This window comes from Coregonus lavaretus (genome assembly GCF_964263955.1).
Source record: "Coregonus lavaretus genome assembly, contig: HAP1_SCAFFOLD_1566, whole genome shotgun sequence".
Classification (NCBI taxonomy): domain Eukaryota; kingdom Metazoa; phylum Chordata; class Actinopteri; order Salmoniformes; family Salmonidae; genus Coregonus; species Coregonus lavaretus.
The window spans coordinates 45265-71219 of NW_028156638.1; the positions used below are offsets into that span (position 1 = coordinate 45265).

At 49.8% G+C, this 25955-nt stretch overlaps 1 protein-coding gene across 1 annotated transcript in view; it reads right to left on the reverse strand.

The window, feature by feature from the left end:
- LOC311126129 (protein artemis-like) overlaps nt 1–25565 on the reverse strand; it is a gene marked incomplete at its 5' end in the record, with an annotated part of 28451 nt that extends 2886 nt beyond the window's left edge. Inside the window, 10 exons of the mRNA XM_084200144.1 lie at nt 10094–10182; nt 10326–10380; nt 10466–10602; nt 10823–10924; nt 11005–11145; nt 11413–11485; nt 20938–21039; nt 24523–24578; nt 24884–24943; nt 25491–25565. Coding sequence (XP_084056270.1) covers nt 10094–10182; nt 10326–10380; nt 10466–10602; nt 10823–10924; nt 11005–11145; nt 11413–11485; nt 20938–21039; nt 24523–24578; nt 24884–24943; nt 25491–25565 — 890 coding nt within the window. The remainder of the gene's footprint in view (nt 1–10093; nt 10183–10325; nt 10381–10465; nt 10603–10822; nt 10925–11004; nt 11146–11412; nt 11486–20937; nt 21040–24522; nt 24579–24883; nt 24944–25490) is intronic.
- Nucleotides 25566–25955: the final 390 nt, after the last annotated feature.

Genomic DNA, 25955 nt, shown 5'->3' on the forward strand with positions numbered 1-25955 from the left:
CAATCAGGCCTTTATGGTAGAGTGGCCAGACGGAAGCCACTCCTCAGTAAAAGGCACATGACACCCCGCTTGGAGTTTGCCAAAAGGCACTTAAAGGACTCTCAGACCATGAGAATGCAAATGCAAATGAGAAACAAGATTCTCTGGTCTGATGAAACCAAGATTGAACTCTTTGCCTGAATGCCAAGCATCACGTCTGGAGGAAACCTGGCACCATCCCTACGGTGAAGCATGGTGGTGGCAGCATCATGCTGTGGGGATGTTTTTCAGCGGCAGAGACTGGGAGACTTGTCAGGATCGAGGGAAAGATGAACGGAGCAAAGTACAGAGAGATCCTTGATGAAAACCTGCTCCAGAGCGCTCAGGACCTCAGACTGGAGTGAATGTTCACCTTTCAACAGGACAACGACCCTAAACACACAGCCAAGACAACGCAGGAGTGGCTTCAGGACAAGTCTCTGAATATCTTTGAGTGGCCCGGCCAGAGCCCGGACTTGAACCCCATCAAACATCTCTGGAGAGACCTGAAAATAGCTGTGCAGCGACGCTCCCCATCCAACCTGACAGAGCTTGAGAGGATCTGCAGAGAAGAATGGGAGAAACTCCCCAAATACAGGTGTGCCAAGCTTGTAGCGTCATACCCAAGAAGACTCGAGGCTGTAATCGCTGCCAAAGGTGCTTCAACAAAGTACTGAGTAAAGGGTCTGAATACTTATGAAATGTAATATTTCCATTTTTTATACATTTGTAAAAATTTCTAAAAAGCTATTTTTGCTTTGTCATTTTGGGGTATTGTGTGTAGATCGATGAGGAAAAAAACGATTTAATCCATTTTAGAATAAGGCTGTAATGTAACAATGTGGAAAAAGTCAAGGGGTCTGAATACTTTCTGAAGGCACTGTATACACACACACATATACAGTTACAAATACACACACACACACACACACACACACACACACTGTTACAAATATAAAAACACACACACAGGCCTAATTCTCCACAGTCCTGTCATGGATTCAACAGCATTGGTGTAGGGGTTAGGGTCTAAGGGTTAGGGTGTAGGGGTTAGGGTGTAGGGGTTAGGGTCTAAGCGTTAGGGTGTAGGGATTAGGGTCTAAGGGTTAGGGTGTAGGGGTTAGGGTGTAGGGGTTAGGGTCTAAGGGTTAGGGTGTAGGGGTTAGGGTGTAGGGGTTAGGGTCTAAGGGTTAGGGTCTAAGGGTTAGGGTGTAGGGGTTAGGGTCTAAGGGTTAGGGTGTAGGGGTTAGGGTCTAAGGGTTAGGGTGTAAGGGTTAGGGTGTAGGGGTTAGGGTGTAGGGGTTAGGGTCTAAGGGTTAGGGTGTAGGGGTTAGGGTGTAGGGGGTAGGGTGTAGGGGTTAGGGTCTAAGGGGTAGGGGTTAGGGTCTAAGGATTAGGGTCTAAGGGTTAGGGTGTAGGGGTTAGGGTGTAAGGGTTAGGGTGTAGGGGTTAGGGTGTAGGGGTTAGGGTCTAGGGGTTAGGGTGTAAGGGTTAGGGTGTAGGGGTTAGGGTGTAGGGGTTAGGGTGTAGGGGTTAGGGTGTAGGGTGTAGGGGTTAGGGTGTAGGGGTTAGGGTGTAGGGGGTAGGGTGTAAGGTGTAGGGTCTAAGGGTTAGGGTGTAAGGGTTAGGGTGTAGGGGTTAGGGTCTAAGGGTTAGGGTGTAGGGGTTAGGGTGTAGGGGTTAGGGTGTAGGGGTTAGGGTGTAGGGGTTAGGGTCTAAGGGTTAGGGTGTAGGGGTTAGGGTGTAGGGGTTAGGGTGTAGGGGTTAGGGTGTAGGGGTTAGGGTGTAGGGGTAGGGGTTAGGGTCTAAGGGTTAGGGTGTAGGGGGTAGGGGTTAGGGTGTAGGGGTTAGGGTGTAAGGGGTTAGGGTGTAGGGGTTAGGGTCTAAGGGTTAGGGTGTAGGGGTTAGGGTGTAGGGGTTAGGGTCTAAGGGTTAGGGTGTAGGGGTTAGGGTGTAGGGGTTAGGGTCTAAGGATTAGGGTGTAGGGGGTAGGGTGTAGGGGGTAGGGTGTAGGGGTTAGGGTGTAGGGGTTAGGGTCTAAGGGGTAGGGTGTAGGGGTTAGGGGTTAGGGTCTAAGGGTTAGGGTGTAGGGGTTAGGGTGTAGGGTGTAGGGGGTAGGGGTTAGGGTCTAAGGATTAGGGTCTAAGGGTTAGGGTGTAGGGGTTAGGGTGTAAGGGTCTAAGGGTTAGGGTGTAGGGGTTAGGGTGTAGGGGTTAGGGTGTAGGGGTTAGGGTCTAAGGGTTAGGGTGTAGGGGTTAGGGTGTAGGGGTTAGGGTCTAAGGGTTAGTGTGTAGGGGTTAGGGTCTAAGGGTTAGGGTGTAGGGGTTAGGGTGTAGGGGTTAGGGTCTAAGGGTTAGGGTGTAAGGGGTAGGGTTTAGGGTCTAAGGGTTAGGGTCTAAGGGTTAGGGTGTAGGGGTTAGGGTGTAGGGGTTAGGGTCTAAGGGTTATGGTGTAGGGGTTAGGGTCTAAGGGTTAGGGTGTAGGGGTTAGGGTCTAAGGGTTAGGGTGTAGGGGTAGGGGTTAGGGTCTAAGGGTTAGGGTGTAGGGTGTAGGGGTTAGGGTGTAGGGGTTAGGACCTAAGGGGTAGGGTGTAGGGGTTAGGGTGTAGGGGTTAGGGTGTAGGGGTTAGGGTCTAAGGGTTAGGGTGTAGGGGGTAGGGTTTAGGGGTTAGGGTGTAGGGGTTAGGGTGTAGGGGTTAGGGTCTAAGGGTTAGGGTGTAGGGGTTAGGGTGTAGGGGTTAGGGTGTAGGGGTTAGGGTGTAGGGGGTAGGGTGTAGGGGTTAGGGTCTAAGGGGTAGGGGTTAGGGTCTAAGGATTAGGGTCTAAGGGTTAGGGTGTAGGGGTTAGGGTGTAAGGGTTAGGGTGTAGGGTGTAGGGGTTAGGGTCTAGGGGTTAGGGTGTAAGGGTTAGGGTGTAGGGGTTAGGGTGTAGGGGTTAGGGTGTAGGGGTTAGGGTGTAGGGTGTAGGGGTTAGGGTGTAGGGGTTAGGGTGTAGGGGGTAGGGTGTAAGGTGTAGGGTCTAAGGGTTAGGGTGTAAGGGTTAGGGTGTAGGGGTTAGGGTCTAAGGGTTAGGGTGTAGGGGTTAGGGTGTAGGGGTTAGGGTGTAGGGGTTAGGGTGTAGGGGTTAGGGTCTAAGGGTTAGGGTGTAGGGGTTAGGGTGTAGGGGTTAGGGTCTAAGGGTTAGGGTGTAGGGGTAGGGGTTAGGGTCTAAGGGTTAGGGTGTAGGGGGTAGGGGTTAGGGTGTAGGGGTTAGGGCCTAAGGGTTAGGGTGTAGGGGTTAGGGTGTAGGGGTTAGGGTGTAGGGGTTAGGGTGTAGGGGTTAGGGTCTAAGGGTTAGGGTGTAAGGGTTAGGGTGTAGGGGTTAGGGTGTAGGGGTTAGGGTCTAGGGGTTAGGGTGTAAGGGTTAGGGTGTAGGGGTTAGGGTGTAGGGGTTAGGGTGTAGGGGTTAGGGTGTAGGGGTTAGGGTGTAGGGGTTAGGGTGTAGGGGGTAGGGTGTAAGGTGTAGGGTCTAAGGGTTAGGGTGTAAGGGTTAGGGTGTAGGGGTTAGGGTCTAAGGGTTAGGGTGTAGGGGTTAGGGTGTAGGGGTTAGGGTGTAGGGGTTAGGGTCTAAGGGTTAGGGTGTAGGGGTTAGGGTCTAAGGGTTAGGGTGTAGGGGTAGGGGTTAGGGTCTAAGGGTTAGGGTGTAGGGGGTAGGGGTTAGGGTGTAGGGGTTAGGGCCTAAGGGTTAGGGTGTAGGGGTTAGGGTGTAAGGGGTTAGGGTGTAGGGGTTAGGGTCTAAGGGTTAGGGTGTAGGGGTTAGGGTGTAGGGGTTAGGGTCTAAGGGTTAGGGTGTAGGGGTTAGGGTGTAGGGGTTAGGGTGTAGGGGTTAGGGTCTAAGGATTAGGGTGTAGGGGGTAGGGTGTAGGGGGTAGGGTGTAGGGGTTAGGGTGTAGGGGTTAGGGTCTAAGGGGTAGGGTGTAGGGGTTAGGGGTTATGGTCTAAGGGTTAGGGTGTAGGGGTTAGGGTGTAGGGTGTAGGGGGTAGGGGTTAGGGTCTAAGGATTAGGGTCTAAGGGTTAGGGTGTAGGGGTTAGGGTTTAAGGGTCTAAGGGTTAGGGTGTAGGGGTTAGGGTGTAGGGGTTAGGGTGTAGGGGTTAGGGTCTAAGGGTTAGGGTGTAGGGGTTAGGGTGTAGGGGTTAGGGTGTAGGGGTTAGGGTGTAGGGGTTAGGGTGTAGGGGTTAGGGTGTAGGGGTTAGGGTCTAAGGGTTAGTGTGTAGGGGTTAGGGTCTAAGGGTTAGGGTGTAGGGGTTAGGGTGTAGGGGTTAGGGTCTAAGGGTTAGGGTGTAAGGGGTAGGGTTTAGGGTCTAAGGGTTAGGGTCTAAGGGTTAGGGTGTAGGGGTTAGGGTGTAGGGGTTAGGGTCTAAGGGTTATGGTGTAGGGGTTAGGGTCTAAGGGTTAGGGTGTAGGGGTTAGGGTCTAAGGGTTAGGGTGTAGGGGTTAGGGTCTAAGGGTTAGGGTGTAGGGTGTAGGGGTTAGGGTGTAGGGGTTAGGGCCTAAGGGGTAGGGTGTAGGGGTTAGGGTGTAGGGGTTAGGGTGTAGGGGTTAGGGTGTAGGGGTTAGGGTGTAGGGGGTAGGGTTTAGGGGTTAGGGTGTAGGGGTTAGGGTGTAGGGGTTAGGGTGTAGGGGTTAGGGTCTAAGGGTTAGGGTGTAGGGGTTAGGGTGTAGGGGTTAGGGTGTAGGGGTTAGGGTCTAAGGGTTAGGGTGTAGGGGTTAGGGTCTAAGGGTTAGGGTGTAGGGGTTAGGGTGTAGGGGTTAGGGTGTAGGGGTTAGGGTGTTAGGGTGTAGGGGGTAGGGTGTAGGGGTTAGGGTGTAGGGGGTCTCACAACCGCAGAACACGTATAACACACCAGCCCAGCGACTAAGATCTCCTCGACAAAAACGTCAACATTTATGACAGATTTATCTTAGATGAATTCTGATTATTTTGAGGAAGTGTGTAATGGCTCGGCGTCTCAAGTACTATTGCCGCTTTTTTCCTCTTTCTTCAAGCGAAGGTCTTTTAAGGGAGTATGGAGCAACGCATTGGGTTCAGAGTTCAGAGTTCAGCTAGACACCAGCCGAACTGAAGCATACTGACACCTTTAGGGTGGAAGGGTTAGGGTGGAAGGGTTAGGGTGGAAGGGTTAGGGTGGAAGGGCTAGGGTGGAAGGGCTAGGGTGGAAGGGTTAGGGTGGAAGGGTGGAAGGGTTAGGGTGGAAGGGTTAGGGTGGAAGGGTGGAAGGGTTAGGGTGGAAGGGTTAGGGTGGAAGGGTTAGGGTGGAAGGGCTAGGGTGGAAGGGCTAGGGTGGAAGGGTGGAAGGGTTAGGGTGGAAGGGTTAGGGTGGAAGGGTTAGGGTGGAAGGGCTAGGGTGGAAGGGCTAGGGTGGAAGGGTGGAAGGGTTAGGGTGGAAGGGTTAGGGTGGAAGGGTGGAAGGGTTAGGGTGGAAGGGTTAGGGTGGAAGGGTTAGGGTGGAAGGGTTAGGGTGGAAGGGTTAGGGTGGAAGGGTTAGGGTGGAAGGGTTAGGGTGGAAGGGCTAGGGTGGAAGGGTTAGGGTGGAAGGGCTAGGGTGGAAGGGTTAGGGTGGAAGGGTTAGGGTGGAAGGGCTAGGGTGGAAGGGTTAGGGTGGAAGGGTTAGGGTGGAAGGGTTAGGGTGGAAGGGTTAGGGTGGAAGGGCTAGGGTGGAAGGGTGGAAGGGTTAGGGTGGAAGGGTTAGGGTGGAAGGGTTAGGGTGGAAGGGTGGAAGGATTAGGGTGGAAGGGTTAGGGTGGAAGGGTTAGGGTGGAAGGGTGGAAGGGCTAGGGTGGAAGGGCTAGGGTGGAAGGGTTAGGGTGGAAGGGGGTTAGGGTGGAAGGGCTAGGGTGGAAGGACTAGGGTGGAAGGGATAGGGTGGAAGGGCTAGGGTGGAAGGGTTAGGGTGGAAGGGTTAGGGTGGAAGGGTTAGGGTGGAAGGGTTAGGGTGGAAGGGGGTTAGGGTGGAAGGGCTAGGGTGGAAGGGTTAGGGTGGAAGGGCTAGGGTGGAAGGGTGGAAGGGTTAGGGTGGAAGGGTTAGGGTGGAAGGGTGGAAGGGCTAGGGTGGAAGGGCTAGGGTGGAAGGGTTAGGGTGGAAGGGGGTTAGGGTGGAAGGGCTAGGGTGGAAGGGTTAGGGTGGAAGGGCTAGGGTGGAAGGACTAGGGTGGAAGGGATAGGGTGGAAGGGCTAGGGTGGAAGGGTTAGGGTGGAAGGGTTAGGGTGGAAGGGTTAGGGTGGAAGGGTTAGGGTGGAAGGGCTAGGGTGGAAGGGTTAGGGTGGAAGGGCTAGGGTGGAAGGGTGGAAGGGTTAGGGTGGAAGGGTTAGGGTGGAAGGGTTAGGGTGGAAGGGTGGAAGGGTTAGGGTGGAAGGGCTAGGGCTAGGGTGGAAGGGCTAGGGTGGAAGGGTTAGGGTGGAAGGGGCTAGGGTGGAAGGACTAGGGTGGAAGGGTTAGGGTGGAAGGGGCTAGGGTGGAAGGGGCTAGGGTGGAAGGACTAGGGTGGAAGGGTTAGGGTGGAAGGGGCTAGGGTGGAAGGACTAGGGTGGAAGGGTTAGGGTGGAAGGGGCTAGGGTGGAAGGACTAGGGTGGAAGGGTTAGGGTGGAAGGGGCTAGGGTGGAAGGGCTAGGGTGGAAGGGTTAGGGTGGAAGGGCTAGGGTGGAAGGGGGTTAGGGTGGAAGGGTGGAAGGGTTAGGGTGGAAGGGCTAGGGTGGAAGGGTTAGGGTGGAAGGGCTAGGGTGGAAGGGGGTTAGGGTGGAAGGGCTAGGGTGGAAGGGTTAGGGTGGAAGGGCTAGGGTGGAAGGGTTAGGGTGGAAGGGCTAGGGTGGAAGGGTTAGGGTGGAAGGGCTAGGGTGGAAGGGTGGAAGGGTTAGGGTGGAAGGGTTAGGGTGGAAGGGTTAGGGTGGAAGGGTGGAAGGGTTAGGGTGGAAGGGCTAGGGCTAGGGTGGAAGGGCTAGGGTGGAAGGGTTAGGGTGGAAGGGGCTAGGGTGGAAGGACTAGGGTGGAAGGGTTAGGGTGGAAGGGGCTAGGGTGGAAGGGGCTAGGGTGGAAGGACTAGGGTGGAAGGGTTAGGGTGGAAGGGGCTAGGGTGGAAGGACTAGGGTGGAAGGGTTAGGGTGGAAGGGGCTAGGGTGGAAGGACTAGGGTGGAAGGGTTAGGGTGGAAGGGGCTAGGGTGGAAGGGCTAGGGTGGAAGGGTTAGGGTGGAAGGGTTAGGGTGGAAGGGCTAGGGTGGAAGGGGGTTAGGGTGGAAGGGTGGAAGGGTTAGGGTGGAAGGGTTAGGGTGGAAGGGTTAGGGTGGAAGGGCTAGGGTGGAAGGGTTAGGGTGGAAGGGCTAGGGTGGAAGGGTTAGGGTGGAAGGGCTAGGGTGGAAGGGTTAGGGTGGAAGGGCTAGGGTGGAAGGACTAGGGTGGAAGGGTTAGGGTGGAAGGGCTAGGGTGGAAGGGGGTTAGGGTGGAAGGGCTAGGGTGGAAGGGTTAGGGTGGAAGGGATAGGGTGTGAGGGTGTCTTGGTTAAAGGGACGTTCCACCACTTAAAGTACCAAACATTAAGAACACCTTCCTAATATTGACTTGCCCCCCCCCTAGAGTGGAGAGAGGACACTCAGTATATAGAGGATGACTAGAGTGGAGAGGGGATGACTAGAGTGGAGAGGGGATGACTAGAGTGGAGAGAGGATGACTAGAGTGGAGAGAGGATGACTAGAGTGGAGAGAGGATGACTAGAGTGGAGAGAGGACACTCAGTATATAGAGGATGACTAGAGTGGAGAGAGGATGACTAGAGTGGAGAGAGGATGACTAGAGTGGAGAGAGGATGACTAGAGTGGAGAGAGGATGACTAGAGTGGAGAGGGGATGACTAGAGTGGAGAGAGGATGACTAGAGTGGAGAGAGGATGACTAGAGTGGAGAGGGGATGACTAGAGTGGAGAGAGGATGAGTAGAGTGGAGAGGGGATGACTAGAGTGGAGAGAGGATGACTAGAGTGGAGAGAGGATGACTAGAGTGGAGAGAGGATGAGTAGAGTGGAGAGGGGATGACTAGAGTGGAGAGAGGATGACTAGAGTGGAGAGAGGATGACTAGAGTGGAGAGAGGACACTCAGTATATAGAGGATGACTAGAGTGGAGAGGGGATGACTAGAGTGGAGAGAGGATGACTAGAGTGGAGAGAGGACACTCAGTATATAGAGGATGACTAGAGTGGAGAGGGGATGACTAGAGTGGAGAGGGGATGACTAGAGTGGAGAGGGGATGACTAGAGTGGAGAGAGGATGACTAGAGTGGAGAGAGGATGACTAGAGTGGAGAGGGGATGACTAGAGTGGAGAGGGGATGACTAGAGTGGAGAGAGGATGACTAGAGTGGAGAGAGGATGACTAGAGTGGAGAGGGGATGACTAGAGTGGAGAGGGGATGACTAGAGTGGAGAGAGGATGACTAGAGTGGAGAGGGGATGACTAGAGTGGAGAGGAGATGACTAGAGTGGAGAGGGGATGACTAGAGTGGAGAGAGGATGACTAGAGTGGAGAGAGGATGACTAGAGTGGAGAGAATGACTAGAGTGGAGAGGAGATGACTAGAGTGGAGAGGGGATGACTAGAGTGGAGAGAGGACACTCAGTATATAGAGGATGACTAGAGTGGAGAGGGGATGACTAGAGTGGAGAGAGGATGACTAGATTGGAGAGAGGATGACTAGAGTGGAGAGAGGATGACTAGAGTGGAGAGAGGATGACTAGAGTGGAGAGAATGACTAGAGTGGAGAGGAGATGACTAGAGTGGAGAGGGGATGACTAGAGTGGAGAGAGGACACTCAGTATATAGAGGATGACTAGAGTGGAGAGGGGATGACTAGAGTGGAGAGAGGATGACTAGAGTGGAGAGAGGATGACTAGAGTGGAGAGAGGATGACTAGAGTGGAGAGAGGATGACTAGAGTGGAGAGGGGATGACTAGAGTGGAGAGAGGATGACTAGAGTGGAGAGGGGATGACTAGAGTGGAGAGGGGATGACTAGAGTGGAGAGAGGATGACTAGAGTGGAGAGGAGATGACTAGAGTGGAGAGAGGATGACTAGAGTGGAGAGAGGATGACTAGAGTGGAGAGAGGATGACTAGAGTGGAGAGAGGACACTCAGTATATAGAGGATGACTAGAGTGGAGAGAGGATGACTAGAGTGGAGAGAGGATGACTAGAGTGGAGAGGGGATGACTAGAGTGGAGAGGGGATGACTAGAGTGGAGAGAGGATGACTAGAGTGGAGAGGAGATGACTAGAGTGGAGAGGGGATGACTAGAGTGGAGAGAGGATGACTAGAGTGGAGAGAGGATGACTAGAGTGGAGAGAGGACACTCAGTATATAGAGGATGACTAGAGTGGAGAGGGGATGACTAGAGTGGAGAGAGGATGACTAGAGTGGAGAGAGGACACTCAGTATATAGAGGATGACTAGAGTGGAGAGGGGATGACTAGAGTGGAGAGAGGATGACTAGAGTGGAGAGAGGACACTCAGTATATAGAGGATGACTAGAGTGGAGAGAGGATGACTAGAGTGGAGAGAGGATGACTAGATTGGAGAGAGGACACTCAGTATATAGAGGATGACTAGAGTGGAGAGGGGATGACTAGAGTGGAGAGAGGATGACTAGAGTGGAGAGAGGACACTCAGTATATAGAGGATGACTAGAGTGGAGAGGGGATGACTAGAGTGGAGAGGGGATGACTAGAGTGGAGAGAGGATGACTAGAGTGGAGAGGGGATGACTAGAGTGGAGAGGGGATGACTAGAGTAGAGAGAGGACACTCAGTATATAGAGGATGACTAGAGTGGAGAGAGGATGACTAGAGTGGAGAGAGGATGACTAGAGTGGAGAGGGGATGACTAGAGTGGAGAGAGGATGACTAGAGTGGAGAGAGGATGACTAGAGTGGAGAGGGGATGACTAGAGTGGAGAGGGGATGACTAGAGTGGAGAGGGGATGACTAGAGTGGAGAGGGGATGACTAGAGTGGAGAGAGGACACTCAGTATATAGAGGATGACTAGAGTGAATGATGATTGGCTCACAGCTCTGTGACATCAGCGTGGGTTCGGCCAATAGGAATGACACTGGGGTAGATGTTGATTGGCTGGAGATAAGACAGGAAGTCTTTGATCTGAAAACAGGAAGAAGAGAAGAGCATCACACACAGAGCCAGGCAGGCAGACAGACAGACAGGCAGGCAGGCAGGCAGGCAGGCAGGCAGGCAGGCAGGCAGGCAGGCAGGCAGGCAGGCAGGCAGGCAGGCAGGCGTCTCACCTCAGAGTAGGATGAGTGGAAGGAAAAGCAGGCTCTGTAGGAACTGGCGCCTGTCCTGAAAACATTCCACATCTGTGTAAGATGATAGTGTGCGTTTGTCTGAGTGTGAGTGTGTTTATACTGTGTGTGTGTGTGTGTACCTGACGATGACGTTAGTCCTCTGTGTTCTCTCTCCAAACCAGATAGTGGAGGGTTTGATACTGATGATCCTCAGAGGAGTTCCATCTGGTGCAGAGGAACCACAGGGCAGCCTGCTGGCACGCACAAACTCCTCATCCTACACACAGACCACAACATGCCTAATGTTTCCATTGGTTAGGGCTTGGTAAGGGGCTAATGTTTCCATTGGTTAGGGCTTGGTAAAGTAAGGGGCTAATGTTTCCATTGGTTAGGGCTTGGTAAGGGGCTAATGTTTCCGTTGGTTAGGGCTTGGTAAGGGGCTAATGTTTCCATTGGTTAGGGCTTGGTAAGGGAAAGGGGGTGTGAAGCAGCGTTACCTTGGGGTGACGGCAGGCATGGATCTGAGTGGCTCGATCCGTGGTCACATGACTCAGAATCTCTGGCATCTTCTTAAACATGTCCAGGGTGTTGACATGAATCTACAACACACCATGTGTCATTATTTGTCATCCTTAACACAAAGTGTGTGTGTGTGTGTGTGTGTGTGTTGGTCACCTACCTGTGTGTGAAACTCGTCCCCCAGGTTAGTGAAGAGGTATTCATATCCGTATGCAGCTTTACAGTTGAGCCACACTGCATGGTACTCACTCCTACTGACCCAGTCCTGTACCAGCCCCCGGATAGCATGTAGACACGTCTCCTACACACACACACACACACACACACACACACACAGTCCTACTGACTCAGTCCTGTACCAGACAATGAATACCACAGGACATCAAAAGTAGACTCACCAATCTGACATATTATAAAACTCTCTCTTTGTATCACTCTCTCTCTCTCTCCCTCCCTCTCTCTAGCCTCCCTCTCCCTCTCTCTCTCTCCCTCCCTCTCTCTAGCTCTCCCTCTCTAGCTCTCCCTCTCCCTCCCTCTCTCTAGCTTTCTCCGAATCCCACTCACTCACCCTGCTGGGGATCTGGTAGAAGCGAGGGTCGTAGAAGGTGGAGTCCAGATACACACTCTTGATGTCTTTCACCCTGGAACACCACACAGCATACTGTCTGGCATTGGAACTGAGGACTGGTGACAGTATATTGTTTAGGTTTTGCTTGGTGTGTTCACTCCAGTGTGCTGTAAGGGTGGATGTATATTCTCTAGGTGTTGCTTGATGTGTTCACTCCAGTGTGCTGTAAGGGTGGATGTACAGTGGAGGAAAAAAGTATTTAGTCAGCCACCAATTGTGCAAGTTCTCCCACTTAAAAAGATGAGAGAGGCCTGTAATTTTCATCATAGGTACACGTCAACTATGACAGACAAAATGAGAGAAGAAATTCCAGAAAATCACATTGTAGGATTTTTAATGAATTTATTTGCAAATTATGGTGGAAAATAAGTATTTGGTCAATAACAAAAGTTTCTCAATACTTTGTTATATACCCTTTGTTGGCAATGACACAGGTCAAACGTTTTCTGTAAGTCTTCACAAGGTTTTCACACACTGTTGCTGGTATTTTGGCCCATTCCTCCATGCAGATCTCCTCTAGAGCAGTGATGTTTTGGGGCTGTCGCTGGGCAACACGGACTTTCAACTCCCTCCAAAGATATTCTATGGGGTTGAGATCTGGAGACTGGCTAGGCCACTCCAGGACTTTGAAATGCTTCTTACAAAGCCACTCCTTCGTTGCCCGGGCGGTGTGTTTGGGATCATTGTCATGCTGAAAGACCCAGCCACGTTTCATCTTCAATGCCCTTGCTGATGGAAGGAGGTTTTCACTCAAAATCTCACGATACATGGCCCCATTCATTCTTTCCTTTACACGGATCAGTCGTCCTGGTCCCTTTGCAGAAAAACAGCCCCAAAGCATGATGTTTCCACCCCCATGCTTCGCAGTAGGTATGGTGTTCTTTGGATGCAACTCAGCATTCTTTGTCCTCCAAACACGACGAGTTGAGTTTTTACCAAAAAGTTATATTTTGGTTTCATCTGACCATATGACATTCTCCCAATCCTCTTCTGGATCATCCAAATGCACTCTAGCAAACTTCAGACGGGCCTGGACATGTACTGGCTTAAGCAGGAGGACACGTCTGGCACTGCAGGATTTGAGTCCCTGGCGGCGTAGTGTGTTACTGATGGTAGACTTTGTTACTTTGGTCCCAGCTCTCTGCAGGTCATTCACTAGGTCGCCCCGTGTGGTTCTGGGATTTTTGCTCACCGTTCTTGTGATCATTTTGACCCCACGGGGTGAGATCTTGCGTGGAGCCCCAGATCGAGGGAGATTATCAGTGGTCTTGTATGTCTTCCATTTCCTAATAATTGCTCCCACAGTTGATTTCTTCAAACCAAGCTGCTTACCTATTGCAGATTCAGTCTTCCCAGCCTGGTGCAGGTCTACAATTTTGTTTCTGGTGTCCTTTGACAGCTCTTTGGTCTTGGCCATAGTGGAGTTTGGAGTGTGACTGTTTGAGGTTGTGGACAGGTGTCTTTTATACTGATAACAAGTTCAAACAGGTGCCATTAATACAGGTAACGAGTGGAGGACAGATGAGCCTCTTAAATAAGAAGTTACAGGTCTGTGAGAGCCAGAAATCTTGCTTGTTTGTAGGTGACCAAATACTTATTTTCCACCATAATTTGCAAATAAATTCATTAAAAATCCTACAATGTGATTTTCTTGATTTTTTCCCCTCAATTTGTCTGTCATAGTTGACGTGTACCTATGATGAAAATTACAGGCCTCTCTCATCTTTTTAAGTGGGAGAACTTGCACAATTGGTGGCTGACTAAATACTTTTTTCCCCCACTGTAGTTTATTGTCGGGGACAGCCCTAGTACATGTAACCCATTCCAATGTGGACTAACTACTAACAGATCAGCTCACCAACACCTGTGTTGTCTAAATTGAAATCATTTGGAATCATGGATGAAAATGAGGTATTTGTCTGACAGTGTTCAGGTCTGTTGTGAACAGCCAATAGCAGGGCTGAAAGTCAGTCATGTGACAGCAGGGAAAAGATGTTAGAGGGACAATAGAGCCCTGAGTACCAGGCCATTAGGACCTGATGGTTAGAGGGACAATAGAGCCCTGAGTACCAGGCCATTAGGACCTGATGGTTAGAGGGACAATAGAGCCCTGAGTACCAGGCCATTAGGACCTGATGGTTAGAGGGACAATAGAGCCCTGAGTACCAGGCCATTATGACCTGATGGTTAGAGGGACAATAGAGCCCTGAGTACCAGGCCATTATGACCTGATGGTTAGAGGGACAATAGAGCCCTGAGTACCAGGCCATTAGGACCTGATGGTTAGAGGGACAATAGAGCCCTGAGTACCAGGCCATTATGACCTGATGGTTAGAGGGACAATAGAGCCCTGAGTACCAGGCCATTAGGACCTGATGGTTAGAGGGACAATAGAGCCCTGAGTACCAGGCCATTATGACCTGATGGTTAGAGGGACAACAGAGCCCTGAGTACCAGGCCATTAGGACCTGATGGTTAGAGGGACAATAGAGCCCTGAGTACCATATAATTAAAATAATTGGTCATTTAGCAGACGCTCTTATCCAGAGCGACTTACAGGAGCAAATAGGGTTAAGTGCCTTGCTCAAGGGCACATCGACAGATTTTTCACCTAGTCGGCTCGGGGATTAGAACCAGCGACCTTTCGGTTACTGGCACAACGCTCTTACCCACTAAGCCACCTGCCGCCCATTAGTACCAGGTCATTAGGACCTGATGGTTAGAGGGACAATAGAGCCCTGAGTACCAGGCCATTAGGACCTGATGGTTAGAGGGACAATAGAGCCCTGAGTACCAGGCCATTAGGACCTGATGGTTAGAGGGACAATAGAGCCCTGAGTACCAGGCCATTAGGACCTGATGGTTAGAGGGACAATAGAGCCCTGAGTACCAGGCCATTAGGACCTGATGGTTAGAGGGACAATAGAGCCCTGAGTACCAGGCCATTAGGACCTGATGGTTAGAGGGACAATAGAGCCCTGAGTACCAGGCCATTAGGACTTGATGTTCGTTAGCCAGTTGGGCTCTACCAATGCATGTCCAAAGGACCTGATGGTCGTTAGCCAGTTGGGCTCTACCAATGCATGTCCACAGGACCTGATGGTCGTTACCGCAGTAGCTCGTGCTAAACACTTAATTAGAAGAACCATAAAATATGACAATAACATAGGTAAGTGCATAAACACATGAATGTAGAATATGTACTTACATATCGGCAAGGACGCACACTGGCCTTGGCTCACACAACGAGAGCTGGAACTTCCTGTCACTAGACTCCTCTAACAGAACGAGAGCTAACTGGTGGGAAAACACAGGATGGCTGGAACTTCCTGTCACTAGACTCCTCTAACAGAACGAGAGCTAACTGGTGGGAAAACACAGGATGGCTGGAACTTCCTGTCACTAGACTCCTCTAACAGAACGAGAGCTAACTGGTGAGAAAACACAGGATGGCTGGAACTTCCTGTCACTAGACTCCTCTAACACAACGAGAGCTAACTGGTGGGAAAACACAGGATGGCTGGAACTTTCTGTCACTAGACTCCTCTAACAGAACGAGAGCTAACTGGTGGGAAAACACAGGATGGCTGGAACTTCCTGTCACTAGACTCCTAACAGAACGAGAGCTAACTGGTGGGAAAACACAGGATGGCTGGAACTTCCTGTCACTAGACTCCTCTAACAGAACGAGAGCTAACTGGTGGGAAAACACAGGATGGCTGGAACTTCCTGTCACTAGACTCCTCTAACAGAACGAGAGCTAACTGGTGGGAAAACACAGGATGGCTGGAACTTCCTGTCACTAGACTCCTCTAACACAACGAGAGCTAACTGGTGGGAAAACACAGGATGGCTGGAACTTCCTGTCACTAGACTCCTCTAACAGAACGAGAGCTAACTGGTGGGAAAACACAGGATGGCTGGAACTTCCTGTCACTAGACTCCTCTAACAGAACGAGAGCTAACTGGTGGGAAAACACAGGATGGCTGGAACTTCCTGTCACTAGACTCCTCTAACACAACGAGAGCTAACTGGTGGGAAAACACAGGATGGCTGGAACTTCCTGTCACTAGACTCCTCTAACAGAACGAGAGCTAACTGGTGGGAAAACACAGGATGGCTGGAACTTCCTGTCACTAGACTCCTCTAACAGAACGAGAGCTAACTGGTGGGAAAACACAGGATGGCTGGAACTTCCTGTCACTAGACTCCTCTAACAGAACGAGAGCTAACTGGTGGGAAAACACAGGATGGCTGGAACTTCCTGTCACTAGACTCCTCTAACAGAACGAGAGCTAACTGGTGGGAAAACACAGGATGGCTGGAACTTCCTGTCACTAGACTCCTCTAACACAACGAGAGCTAACTGGTGGGAAAACACAGGATGGCTGGAACTTCCTGTCACTAGACTCCTCTAACAGAACGAGAGCTAACTGGTGGGAAAACACAGGATGGCTGGAACTTCCTGTCACTAGACTCCTCTAACAGAACGAGAGCTAACTGGTGGGAAAACACAGGATGGCTGGAACTTCCTGTCACTAGACTCCTCTAACAGAACGAGAGCTAACTGGTGGGAAAACACAGGATGGCTGGAACGTCCTGTCACTAGACTCCTCTAACAGAACGAGAGCTAACTGGTGGGAAAACACAGGATGGCTGGAACTTCCTGTCACTAGACTCCTCTAACAGAACGAGAGCTAACTGGTGGGAAAACACAGGATGGCTGGAACTTCCTGTCACTAGACTCCTCTAACAGAACGAGAGCTAACTGGTGGGAAAACACAGGATGGCTGGAACTTCCTGTCACTAGACTCCTCTAACAGAACGAGAGCTAACTGGTGGGAAAACACAGGATGGCTGGAACTTCCTGTCACTAGACTCCTCTAACAGAACGAGAGCTAACTGGTGGGAAAACACAGGATGGCTGGAACTTCCTGTCACTAGACTCCTCTAACAGAACGAGAGCTAACTGGTGGGAAAACACAGGATGGCTGGAACTTCCTGTCACTAGACTCCTCTAACAGAACGAGAGCTAACTGGTGGGAAAACACAGGATGGCTGGAACTTCCTGTCACTAGACTCCTCTAACACAACGAGAGCTAACTGGTGGGAAAACACAGGATGGCTGGAACTTCCTGTCACTAGACTCCTCTAACAGAACGAGAGCTAACTGGTGGGAAAACACAGGATGGCTGGAACTTCCTGTCACTAGACTCCTCTAACAGAACGAGAGCTAACTGGTGGGAAAACACAGGATGGCTGGAACTTCCTGTCACTAGACTCCTCTAACACAACGAGAGCTAACTGGTGGGAAAACACAGGATGGCTGGAACTTCCTGTCACTAGACTCCTCTAACAGAACGAGAGCTAACTGGTGGGAAAACACAGGATGGCTGGAACTTCCTGTCACTAGACTCCTCTAACAGAACGAGAGCTAACTGGTGGGAAAACACAGGATGGCTGGAACGTCCTGTCACTAGACTCCTCTAACAGAACGAGAGCTAACTGGTGGGAAAACACAGGATGGCTGGAACTTCCTGTCACTAGACTCCTCTAACAGAACGAGAGCTAACTGGTGGGAAAACACAGGATGGCTGGAACTTCCTGTCACTAGACTCCTCTAACAGAACGAGAGCTAACTGGTGGGAAAACACAGGATGGCTGGAACTTCCTGTCACTAGACTCCTCTAACAGAACGAGAGCTAACTGGTGGGAAAACACAGGATGGCTGGAACTTCCTGTCACTAGACTCCTCTAACAGAACGAGAGCTAACTGGTGGGAAAACACAGGATGGCTGGAACTTCCTGTCACTAGACTCCTCTAACAGAACGAGAGCTAACTGGTGGGAAAACACAGGATGGCTGGAACTTCCTGTCACTAGACTCCTCTAACAGAACGAGAGCTAACTGGTGGGAAAACACAGGATGGCTGGAACTTCCTGTCACTAGACTCCTCTAACACAACGAGAGCTAACTGGTGGGAAAACACAGGATGGCTGGAACTTCCTGTCACTAGACTCCTCTAACACAACGAGAGCTAACTGGTGGGAAAACACAGGATGGCTGGAACTTCCTGTCACTAGACTCCTCTAACAGAACGAGAGCTAACTGGTGGGAAAACACAGGATGGCTGGAACTTCCTGTCACTAGACTCCTCTAACAGAACGAGAGCTAACTGGTGGGAAAACACAGGATGGCTGGAACTTCCTGTCACTAGACTCCTCTAACAGAACGAGAGCTAACTGGTGGGAAAACACAGGATGGCTGGAACTTCCTGTCACTAGACTCCTCTAACAGAACGAGAGCTAACTGGTGGGAAAACACAGGATGGCTGGAACTTCCTGTCACTAGACTCCTCTAACACAACGAGAGCTAACTGGTGGGAAAACACAGGATGGCTGGAACTTCCTGTCACTAGACTCCTCTAACAGAACGAGAGCTAACTGGTGGGAAAACACAGGATGGCTGGAACTTCCTGTCACTAGACTCCTCTAACAGAACGAGAGCTAACTGGTGAGAAAACACAGGATGGCTGGAACTTCCTGTCACTAGACTCCTCTAACACAACGAGAGCTAACTGGTGGGAAAACACAGGATGGCTGGAACTTTCTGTCACTAGACTCCTCTAACAGAACGAGAGCTAACTGGTGGGAAAACACAGGATGGCTGGAACTTCCTGTCACTAGACTCCTAACAGAACGAGAGCTAACTGGTGGGAAAACACAGGATGGCTGGAACTTCCTGTCACTAGATTCCTCTAACAGAATGAGAGCTAACTGGTGGGAAAACACAGGATGGCTGGAACTTCCTGTCACTAGACTCCTCTAACAGAACGAGAGCTAACTGGTGGGAAAACACAGGATGGCTGGAACTTCCTGTCACTAGACTCCTCTAACAGAACGAGAGCTAACTGGTGGGAAAACACAGGATGGCTGGAACTTCCTGTCACTAGACTCCTCTAACAGAACGAGAGCTAACTGGTGGGAAAACACAGGATGGCTGGAACTTCCTGTCACTAGACTCCTCTAACAGAACGAGAGCTAACTGGTGGGAAAACACAGAATGGCTGGAACTTCCTGTCACTAGACTCCTCTAACACAACGAGAGCTAACTGGTGGGAAAACACAGGATGGCTGGAACTTCCTGTCACTAGACTCCTCTAACAGAACGAGAGCTAACTGGTGGGAAAACACAGGATGGCTGGAACTTCCTGTCACTAGACTCCTCTAACAGAACGAGAGCTAACTGGTGGGAAAACACAGGATGGCTGGAACTTCCTGTCACTAGACTCCTCTAACAGAACGAGAGCTAACTGGTGGGAAAACACAGGATGGCTGGAACTTCCTGTCACTAGACTCCTCTAACACAACGAGAGCTAACTGGTGGGAAAACACAGGATGGCTGGAACTTCCTGTCACTAGACTCCTCTAACACAACGAGAGCTAACTGGTGGGAAAACACAGGATGGCTGGAACTTCCTGTCACTAGACTCCTCTAACAGAACGAGAGCTAACTGGTGGGAAAACACAGGATGGCTGGAACTTCCTGTCACTAGACTCCTCTAACAGAACGAGAGCTAACTGGTGGGAAAACACAGGATGGCTGGAACTTCCTGTCACTAGACTCCTCTAACAGAACGAGAGCTAACTGGTGGGAAAACACAGGATGGCTGGAACTTCCTGTCACTAGACTCCTCTAACAGAACGAGAGCTAACTGGTGGGAAAACACAGGATGGCTGGAACTTCCTGTCACTAGACTCCTCTAACACAACGAGAGCTAACTGGTGGGAAAACACAGGATGGCTGGAACTTCCTGTCACTAGACTCCTCTAACAGAACGAGAGCTAACTGGTGGGAAAACACAGGATGGCTGGAACTTCCTGTCACTAGACTCCTCTAACAGAACGAGAGCTAACTGGTGAGAAAACACAGGATGGCTGGAACTTCCTGTCACTAGACTCCTCTAACACAACGAGAGCTAACTGGTGGGAAAACACAGGATGGCTGGAACTTTCTGTCACTAGACTCCTCTAACAGAACGAGAGCTAACTGGTGGGAAAACACAGGATGGCTGGAACTTCCTGTCACTAGACTCCTAACAGAACGAGAGCTAACTGGTGGGAAAACACAGGATGGCTGGAACTTCCTGTCACTAGACTCCTCTAACAGAACGAGAGCTAACTGGTGGGAAAACACAGGATGGCTGGAACTTCCTGTCACTAGACTCCTCTAACAGAACGAGAGCTAACTGGTGGGAAAACACAGGATGGCTGGAACTTTCTGTCACTAGACTCCTCTAACACAACGAGAGCTAACTGGTGGGAAAACACAGGATGGCTGGAACTTCCTGTCACTAGACTCCTCTAACAGAACGAGAGCTAACTGGTGGGAAAACACAGGATGGCTGGAACTTCCTGTCACTAGACTCCTCTAACAGAACGAGAGCTAACTGGTGGGAAAACACAGGATGGCTGGAACTTCCTGTCACTAGACTCCTCTAACAGAACGAGAGCTAACTGGTGGGAAAACACAGGATGGCTGGAACTTCCTGTCACTAGACTCCTCTAACAGAACGAGAGCTAACTGGTGGGAAAACACAGGATGGCTGGAACTTTCTGTCACTAGACTCCTCTAACACAACGAGAGCTAACTGGTGGGAAAACACAGGATGGCTGGAACTTCCTGTCACTAGACTCCTCTAACAGAACGAGAGCTAACTGGTGGGAAAACACAGGATGGCTGGAACTTCCTGTCACTAGACTCCTCTAACAGAACGAGAGCTAACTGGTGGGAAAACACAGGATGGCTGGAACTTCCTGTCACTAGACTCCTCTAACAGAACGAGAGCTAACTGGTGGGAAAACACAGGATGGCTGGAACTTTCTGTCACTAGACTCCTCTAACAGAACGAGAGCTAACTGGTGGGAAAACACAGGATGGCTGGAACTTCCTGTCACTAGACTCCTCTAACAGAACGAGAGCTAACTGGTGGGAAAACACAGGATGGCTGGAACTTCCTGTCACTAGACTCCTCTAACACAACGAGAGCTAACTGGTGGGAAAACACAGGATGGCTGGAACTTCCTGTCACTAGACTCCTCTAACACAACGAGAGCTAACTGGTGGGAAAACACAGGATGGCTGGAACTTCCTGTCACTAGACTCCTCAGCTGATGTTCTCTGAGCTGGAGATCCCCCAGCATGCTCTGCTCCACTTCACAGCTCTGATACGATCACCCAGCATGCTCTGCTCCACTTCACAGCTCTGATACGACCAACTTCTCTCTATTGTCCTATGATAAGTAGTATTTCTTCACAGCCTTTGGTAGTCATTCTGTCTGTATATACTGTAGGTAGTATATAGTAGTGGTAGTCATTCTGTCTGTATATACTGTAGTTAGTATATAGTAGTGGTAGTCATTCTGTCTGTATATACTGTAGGTAGTATATATATATGTGTGTACCTGTTCCCAGAGTGGAGGAGTTCTATGCGGGAGGCGTCTCCCTTTGCCAGTCTGAAGTCTCCTGTGTACAACACCGTCCCCTGGGCCCCCTCTACCAAGAACCTACACACAAACACACACACTGGGGTTGGGTGATAGCCTACACACACAAGGGTTGTGTGATAACCCACACACACTGGGGTTGGGTGATAACCCACACACACTGGGGTTGGGTGATAACCTACAGACACACACTAGGGTTGGGTGATAACCTACAGACACACACTGGGGTTGGGTGATAACCTACAGACACACACTGGGGTTGGGTGATGACACACACTGGGGTTGGGTGATAACCCACACACACTGGGGTTGGGTGATAACCTACAGACACACACTAGGGTTGGGTGATAACCTACAGACACACACTAGGGTTGGGTGATAACCTACAGACACTAGGGTTGGGTGATAACCTACAGACACACACTAGGGTTGGGTGATAACCTACAGACACACACTAGGGTTGGGTGATAACCCACACACACTGGGGTTGGGTGATAACCTACAGACACACACTAGGGTTGGGTGATAACCTACAGACACACACTAGGGTTGGGTGATAACCTACAGACACACACTAGGGTTGGGTGATAACCTACAGACACACACTAGGGTTGGGTGATAACCCACACACACTGGGGTTGGGTGATAACCCACACACACTAGGGTTGGGTGATAACCCACACACACTAGGATTGGGCGATAACCCACACACACTGGGGTTGGGTGATAACCCACACACACTAGGATTGGGCGATAACCCACACACACTGGGGTTGGGTGATAACCCACACACACTAGGGTTGGGTGATAACCCACACACACTAGGGTTGGGTGATAACCCACACACACTGGGGTTGGGTGATAACCCACACACACTGGGGTTGGGTGATAACCCACACACACTGGGGTTGGGTGATAACCCACACACACTAGGGTTGGGCGATAACCTACAGACACTAGGGTTGGGCGATAACCCACACACACTAGGGTTGGGCGATAACCCACACACACTGGGGTTGGGTGATAACCCACACACACTAGGGTTGGGCGATAACCTACAGACACTAGGGTTGGGCGATAACCCACACACACTGGGGTTGGGCGATAACCCACACACACTGGGGTTGGGCGATAACCCACACACACTGGGGTTGGGCGATAACCCACACACACTAGGGTTGGGTGATAACCTACAGACACACACTGGGGTTGGGTGATAACCTACAGACACACACTAGGGTTGGGTGATGACACACACTGGGGTTGGGTGATAACCCACACACACTGGGGTTGGGTGATAACCTACAGACACACACTAGGGTTGGGTGATAACCTACAGACACACACTAGGGTTGGGTGATAACCTACAGACACTGGGGTTGGGTGATAACCTACAGACACTAGGGTTGGGCGATAACCCACACACACTGGGGTTGGGCGATAACCTACAGACACTGGGGTTGGGTGATAACCTACAGACACTGGGGTTGGGCGATAACCCACACACACTGGGGTTGGGCGATAACCCACACACACTGGGGTTGGGCGATAACCCACACACACTGGGGTTGGGCGATAACCCACACACACTGGGGTTGGGCGATAACCCACACACACTGGGGTTGGGCGATAACCCACACACACTAGGGTTGGGTGATAACCTACAGACACTAGGGTTGGGTGATAACCCACACACACTAGGGTTGGGTGATAACCCACACACACTAGGGTTGGGTGATAACCCACACACACTGGGGTTGGGTGATAACCTACAGACACTAGGGTTGGGTGATAACCCACACACACTAGGGTTGGGTGATAACCTACAGACACTAGGGTTGGGTGATAACCCACACACACTAGGGTTGGGTGATAACCAGATTAGCATACCTTTATATTGTTCCTGTACCATACCGGGGTATACGGTATTACTGTCAGTCACTGAATGAATGAATATATACACTACCGTTCAAAAGTTTGGGGTCACTTAGAAATGTCCTTGTTTTCCATGAAAACATACATGAAATTAGTTTGAATAGGAAATATAGCTAAATTAATAGGAAATGTAGTCATTGACAAGGTTAGAAATAATTATTTTTAATTGAAATAATAATTGTGTCCTTCAAACTTTGCTTTCATTAAAGAATCCTCCATTTGGGGCGGCAGGTAGCTTAGTGGTTAAGAGCATTGTGCCAGTAACCGAAAGGTCGCTGGTTCTAATCCCCGAGCCGACTAGGTGAAAAATCTGTCGATGTGCCCTTGAGCAAGGCCCTTAACCCTAATTGCTCATGTAAGTCGCTCTGGATAAGAGCGTCTGCTAAATGACTAAAAAAATAAAATAAAATAAATGTGCAGCAATTACAGCCTTGCAGACCTTTGGCATTCTAGTTGTCAATTTGCTGAGGTAATCTGAAGAGATTTCACCCCATGCTTCCTGAAGCACCTCCCACAAGTTGGCTTGAACTTTTAAAAAGGCACACCTGTTAATTATATATATATATATATATATGATTATATATATATAGGATTTTTAAGCCTTGAGACATGGATTGTGTATGTGTTCCATTCAGAGGGTGAATGGGCAAGACAAAAGATTGAAGTGCCTTTGAACAGGGTATGGAAGTAGGTGCCAGGTGCAACGATTTGTGTCAAGAACTGCAACGCTGCTTGGTTTTTCACGCTCAACAGTTTCCTGTGTGTATCAAGGGTGCAACTCAATATTAGGAAGTTGTTCTTAATGTTTCGTACACTCACCTTCATAATATTGAGTTGCACCCCCCCCCCATGAATGGCACACATACACAATCCATGTCTCAATTGTCTCAAGGCTTAAAAATCCTTCTTTAACCTGTCTCCTCCCCTTCATCTACACTGACTGAAGTGGATTTAACAGGTGACATCAATAAGGGATCATAGCTTTCACCTGGATTCACCTGGTCAGTCTGTCATGGAAAGAGCAGGTGTTCCTAATGTTTTCAGTTGGGGTCCCAACAAATGCTTACAAATTACTAGCGAATTCCCATAGCGGACGCTAGCTAAATGCTAACAAGCGCACATAAACGAATTGCAAGGACAGACGACCCAGCTCATAAAGTTCTACAACTATCTCAAAAGGCTACTCACAGTTTGCTGCACGCACAAAACAAATATTAAGACAGCAGGGATTTGGATCCAGACATTGATTGTGTCTGCTGTAACCAAGAAGCTTGATCTTGCCGTCTAATGTTTAGCTAGCAAGTTAGCAAACCAAACGCAGAGCTGGATCCCTGGCTGGAGATCCTTTACTTGGTACATCTTAGTTAGTTAACTTATAGTTATAAGCAGTGGCGTAGCACGAAGCCCCACGAGATTCAGAGCTTTAGAAGGCCGCCCCACAAAAATATCCAACTGTCAGTATTTCTAAATACCCCGGTATACGGTAGCTATATAGGGTATATCACCCAAGCCTAACACACACACAAACACACCAGCTAGGTGATAGGTCATTTTACCACATAAACACACACACACACGCTCGCATGCTCACACACACACAATACTCACATGACGGAGCCTGGACAGTGACCTGCAGGAAGCAGAGTCACCACAAGCTCTTCCCTCTGTGGACACACACAATATCAGTCATCAAAGAGGCGGTCATATAGCAAACTAACAGTGATCAGCCCTTATATGACCCTATATGTGTTGTAATGATGAACCAGTGTTGTACCTCTCCTGAAGCCTCATCTATCAATATGACCCTATATGTGTTGTAATGATGAACCAGTGTTGTACCTCTCCTGAAGCCTCATCTATCAATATGACCCTATATGTGTTGTAATGATGAACCAGTGTTGTACCTCTCCTGAAGCCTCATCTATCAATATGACCCTATATGTGTTGTAATGATGAACCAGTGTTGTACCTCTCCTGAAGCCTCATCTATCAAAGTGATTAGTGTGGGACTCTCCAGTTCCAAAGCAACCTGGACAAACAGAAGCATGTCAAATCAAATCAAACAAAACAAAGCTTACCTAGCAATACGTCCATAACCAGTGTTCAGTATTCAGAATGATTTTAGACAACTAGCTACTTACTATGTGATCTTCCCAGAAGGCATATTTTGGATTGCTGAGCAACAGTTCCTTAGTTACAAATGAACAGTACAGTTTGACTGTCAGACTGGAACAAATGAACAGACAGTAACGTTAGGCCATTAACAACATCAGTTAGCCAGCCTTGTACAAGCTTGAAACTTTTCATTGAACTTTCAGACCATCAAAATAAAACGTTGTGAAATCACCTGAATTTCAACTTTCTTTTCAACAGAGGCCCCTTCAGTCCCTTCATGTGATCTGCAGAGAATACGTGACAGATAAGTAGCTAGCTAGTTACATGTACACTGTGTAACAGTTAACGTTAGAGCAAATCCTGGCTAGTTATCTTTAGCTAGCTAACTGCTGTTTGGCTCACTGTATTTCAAAGAGTATTTCTTTACCTTTATGACAGTGAGATAAAAAATAAGCCCTTGCATGTAGATTCTCCCTGTCAAAACGGTCCAGCGACATGTTGGGATACTCCTTCATGCGACCGGCGAACGAACTCATTTTGATTGAAGATTAGCTCCAATCTTTTCGAAACTCCCACCCTCTCGTTGACTGCTGCTAGGTGACATTTGTGCTGATTTTGGTCGGGAGACTTGACTAGCTAACTAAGCCACCTAGTGGATGGGAGCCAAAACAAAACGTTGCCACTGCCAGCATTGGATCTCAATTTGACCTGTTCACAATAACTACCACGTCGCTAGCATATATCTTTGCAACCACTAGTCAGTTACAAAAACAACACCTTGTTAGATAGCTAGCTTATCTGCCAAGTTACAATGTAAGAACATGTTCAACTGATGGTCACACCACAGATAGAACAATGAGCTAGCTAGTTATAAAATGGACTAGACATGAAACATATTTGGTTACACAATACAAAACCAAAGAAGA